General features: G+C 41.7%; 1 protein-coding gene across 1 annotated transcript; it reads left to right on the top strand.

Moving 5' to 3' along the window:
- Nucleotides 1-1,436: 1,436 nt before the first annotated feature.
- Nucleotides 1,437-2,737, top strand: LOC134180637 (uncharacterized). Its single transcript, XM_062647830.1, has one exon. It carries the CDS (start codon nucleotides 1,437-1,439, stop codon nucleotides 2,523-2,525), a length of 1,089 nt encoding a protein of 362 aa, XP_062503814.1. The 3' UTR covers nucleotides 2,526-2,737.
- Nucleotides 2,738-5,078: the final 2,341 nt, after the last annotated feature.

The raw sequence follows: 5,078 nt of genomic DNA, 5'->3' as shown, positions 1-5,078 counted from the left end.
ACACAACTAGGTCTTTCGTATAGCTTTCACACACCGAAGATACGTATCTAGACGTATACACATATGATAAAGTCAAAAGTTCACATCTTAAGCTATGCTCTAGTCTCTATACGCAGTGGCAAAGTCTTAGTCTATTTCGAACAGATTTATTTGTACCGCTGACGTGTCACGTGATCGGTTGGCTGTCGCTTCTAGTCAGTCAAAGTGAACCGGCAAGCCTGCGTGAAACCGGCTCGTCATTTTGCGATATGGAAGACGTAACCGTAACGTCCATGTCTGCGTCTAAACTACAAGCTCTTCTACATTACGGTATCTCCACGAAAGTACCGACGGTTTCGTATTCTCTAGAAGAACTATGAAGTCAGCAAGCACAACATGTAAACGACCAAGCAATATCTTCAAGGTTAGACAAACGCGTCACCGCTAATACACAAATACATACAATCTTAAACGATTTTGTGCGCTAGTGTTACTGCATGCGTACTTGCTACAGTAACGGCGTGTGATTGAGTACCTGAAATGCTGCAAGTGCCAAAAAAGTCATATCCTTCCCTAGACCAGCAAGTCGCAGTAGACGTTCTTGTAGGACAAACGTGCGTCACTGAAAACGCACGCACGACGCTCAGTACATCCTGATAGCATCGAAATTCTAGACATTGAAATTGATACATAGCTAAACGAGTCACTCATAGAAATGAATGCGATATTGGCATAATCTGTATTTGATAGAGCGAATTAAACGACCATATTCGAGTCAATTAATGTTTTCTGTAAACAATGACTGCAGTTGGACGCGCCAAACTAAACACGAAAATCAAAAATTATTTAACGCATGGTTAGACCTCGTCCTGCTCAACAGTTTTACAGCGACGTATGCGTCCCTTCTTTCTACAAATTTAGCTCATTTTCACTTCCAAATAAAAAATGAGCTTGCGCAACTGTCGAAGCAGACAGTGACACTTCGTCGCTAGAGGTAATTGTGGCCGTTTGAACATAAATTAACGTAATCAATTACATGCGCGTACGTGATTGCGTATTTTGCAAAGCAGCTAAAAAGCAGTTGTGATCTGCACAAATTATTTTATGCTTTTTAAAAGCATTGAATTTCAAAAACTTACTATTATTGTAATTAATATTTGTAGATACATAAAGCGATAACCTGAAAGTGCATATAACTTCAATAACTTTATGTATTCCATTGGCATCCTTAAAGCAAAAATTGAATTAGAGAAAATGAAATTTGATTGAGCAGACGAGATAAGTGACGGAGAGTGAATATTATATATTATACACACACATTTATATATATATATATACACACACACACATTCAAAAACATGTACAGTACTAGATCTGTCGTTGTCACTCACGCAGCCAGTTCAGCAGAACGGACTTTCGTTCCAACAGTTACAACACACAGTCTCAAAACTTCTAAAATGAGCACCCACCATCATAACAAAGAGAACTCTGACGACGCACGAACAGAAAAAGAAATCGATGAGTCGACTGCTCGTTTGCTGCGGTCAACCAGCGTTGACCGTTTCGGTCCAGTCGTTGTGGTTGGCCTCACAGTTCCATCGGTCGGCTTCGGAAAGCTCTCTCTTACAACGGAACCGTTCCACCATATAGACAAGATACCGGATATTGCTCCAATGGAGTTAAAGATCGAAGAAGGACTACCCAGAATGAACCTCACCGACAGCGACAAGAATCTGTTTCTCAAGTTTAGATCTCCCGAAGTGACATGCCAAGTTGCAGTAACTTTGGAAAAGAACCCGGTAGAAGAACCATCGACGCTGACCGACTGGGAAGTCATTATTGTTCAAGTTGTCAACGAAAACGAGGAAATACACGCATATGGAGCAGCTAGAGATTCCGAAGAAGTCGATTTTATGTTGAATCAATACTTTCAGGTCGACGGACGATCTTATGAGGCACCAATACTCGACGTCGACGGCCGAACGTGCACGTGCAACATGAAGGATCCGGCCTACAGCAGTACGGCACGCCAACCGTTCGACATCCAAGTCGTTCTCGATAAAAAATTTCTCTTTGGGAAACTGAGCTGCAGAGACCGTATAGAAAGCATGGCACGTGTCTCGTTCCGTCCGCGATCCGAGACAGATCCCGACATGCGTAGTTTCTTTAGTAAACACTCGAACTTACTGACGGCAGACGAATACTATCTCAACAGGATCGAGAAGAGGTCGTCCATGTTCACGTACCTGACCATCTACAATACAAATTCTCGAGAGGTGTACACACCCATGGCGGTGCAGTGGTTCTTTGATTGTAAGTTGAGGCGAGTGACGGGCACGGACGAATTCGAGTGGTACGAGACGTCGTGTAATCAGCTCTCGCCTGTTGCTTGGACGGAGTCGCGACCGTTCGGTTTTCCGTACCTGTCCAGTCGTATTCTCGAGCGACACGAGCTGCGGTGCTCTTCGAGTTCCGACGGTCGCTTGTGTAAGGGATATGCGACATTCAATAACAGCGTTCGTTTTGAAGCAAGAATGATAAAATAATTTTATTGTGAGTCCTTAGTTGACACGTGGATGGGACCAAAACGCTTAGTATTAGCGAGAAGAATTGCTTACATAGTCTGACTACAGAGCATTTTGAAGATCTAGATGAGTTTTTCGATATTGTTCTTTACTTAATAATGCCAGTCAATTGTACACGTTGTAGTTACTATACTAATTACCGATTCTAGTCATAAATCTAACGGGCGGGGACAGGAACACCAGCGCTAGACTACACTGTAGTAAATTACAACCACGAATAAACCTTACAATCCGCAGTTTGTATCTTTATAAGATCTCCAATTGTACATGCAAAAAATGCAAAAAAGTCTCAATATTCAAACTTTAATTAACCATGAGATATTTCCAATTAAGTTTAGTTGAAACTACCAATAATCCCATTGTAGACTAATTTCATACTAATCTAGGTTTATTGATCCCGTCTTGGGATTTGGAAATTTTCCCCGACACTTGCTAAATATGATTTCACTGTCACACACTACTAGGCATGTTCTTGTCTTTCGATCAAGTAGACGGAAATAAATTGCTAGCCTGGGGGAGTTTACGTGCAACCTGTGAACAGTGGTAGCTACGCCACTGTTACGCCCCCCATTTTCAACACCAAATGCTACGCCGGTGATTACACACCTGCGCCGTACATGCACAATGAAAATATCTTTCCCACAATTGTAGTTGGCCATACGCCCATAAGTCAAAGAGTTCCCCATGAGGTAGTGGTAGATGGTCCCTTTACGAAGAACCCCTGGGGGCTCACACATCTTCTCTACAGCAGATCATTGCAGTCATATAAATAGCTCATAACCAGCGACAACGGCAGTCAAGCTCTTGTCCTTGTGAGTGAGTCAAAGTCAGATAATGCCTCGTTTTAAAGGCTTGTTGGAACGTTTGAAGAGACAACGCCATCAACAGCAACCTTATTCAAAGAGAAACCAGTCAGCGACAAGGAAAGTTTCAAATAGGCGATCACAAGCAGCCAGCACCGGTCATTCTTTGTACCATCAGAATACAACCGAGCCTGTCGTCCATTTTCCAGGCAACATTGATATTCAAATAATTCGTCACGGAACTCTTAAAATTCCGAACAAAAAAGAAGACTTTCATGAGATTGCTACGTCACAGTTGCGGACGGCGCCCAGCATAAAATTTCATCAACATGGAACTCTTCCTAAGATCAGTAGTACCTGCCTGAAACCAGGTGAAAAATTATACATTACAGCCCCTCCTGTCACAATGGTTGTTGACGAGGTCTTGAAACCGACTTCCTCGTTTCCTCCCAAACAGTTAGACAACTGGTATGTGAGTATTGTGCAGGTGCTTATCGAATGCAAAACCCGCAGGTATTATGGTACTGCACTGGCAATGGACGACTTCTACATGGAAGATACATTTAGTCCTTCTCTACCTCTTGTTGACAAAATCACACATCAGGGATCTGGACAGTCACCGTCCTCTTCAGACTCACCAAGTTACTCGAAGGAAGGCAGTAGCAATGCTGACGTGAGCAATGTGTATGATACTGAGCAAGGGAAAGAGGTGTATGGTCAACTTTACAGCCAAGACCAGCCAGCTGTCTGCTGTGACTTGGTAGTGGATGAAAAAAGCAAATACTACAAAGATGTTTCAAACAAGTGCAACTTGCTTGCTTGTACGTATTACCTCAACAGAGTTGAAATATCAGAGACTTTTGTAACCTACGTTTGCTCTTATCAATTGGATGAAAAGGAAGGCGGCAACGAGACCAAACAAGTAGAGAATTTGTGTACTTTTGGAGGAGTCGAATGGCAGTTTAAAGGAAGAATTGACAGACTCAAAAATGGTTGTTACCAAGTTGACAAAAGCTGTGCATCAGAACCTCCAAGGCCTGCAGTCAGCGAACAACAAGTGTTACTAAAGAAGGCATTGAACCACAAGACATTGTCTGGTTTCGCTACACCCAATGATACACAAGGCAGAAAGATTGTGTTGCTGAAATCATAAAATACTCTAACGTGCAGAAAGAAAAGACTCAACAGCAAACAGACTATTTTATAGAATTATTTATTTAAATTTTAGTCCAAGTAACAAATACAGTATATTTATACTAATTGAGTATATAGTTTATTTACAAAGCTGTTTGTCACAGTTGACGGAATGAATTCACGTACAATTTATGAAATGAAATACACTTTCTGTTTGCTTTAGTTCAATTTGAATACAATCATTTTCAGAAAGCCTGCCTGCTTCACATCATACATCATGCACAACTACAATCCTTAGGGCATTCATACCCTTTCATGATATTAAATGGTTAAAGTGGCAGAAAACAATGGGTGTTATCGTATAAATGCAGGTAGAGAGAAAACTGTTGACATCAATTACTTTTCTGGTTATCCTCTTATCTTAGCAAACAGATTTCCCCTCCACAGCTTTTTGCCTAAACTCCCTATAGCATCTAAAACGCTCCATTGCTGCCAAGATTACTGACAGAGCTACACCATGCTAGAGAAGTTCACTCTTGCATTTTTCTGCCTTTTTCCTTTCTTGTTCATAGCGGCC

This window comes from Corticium candelabrum, chromosome 5 (assembly GCF_963422355.1).
Source record: "Corticium candelabrum chromosome 5, ooCorCand1.1, whole genome shotgun sequence".
Lineage (NCBI taxonomy): Eukaryota > Metazoa > Porifera > Homoscleromorpha > Homosclerophorida > Plakinidae > Corticium > Corticium candelabrum.
The sequence above is the reverse complement of the archived record's forward strand: the minus strand, read 5'-3'. Positions and strand labels throughout refer to the sequence as shown.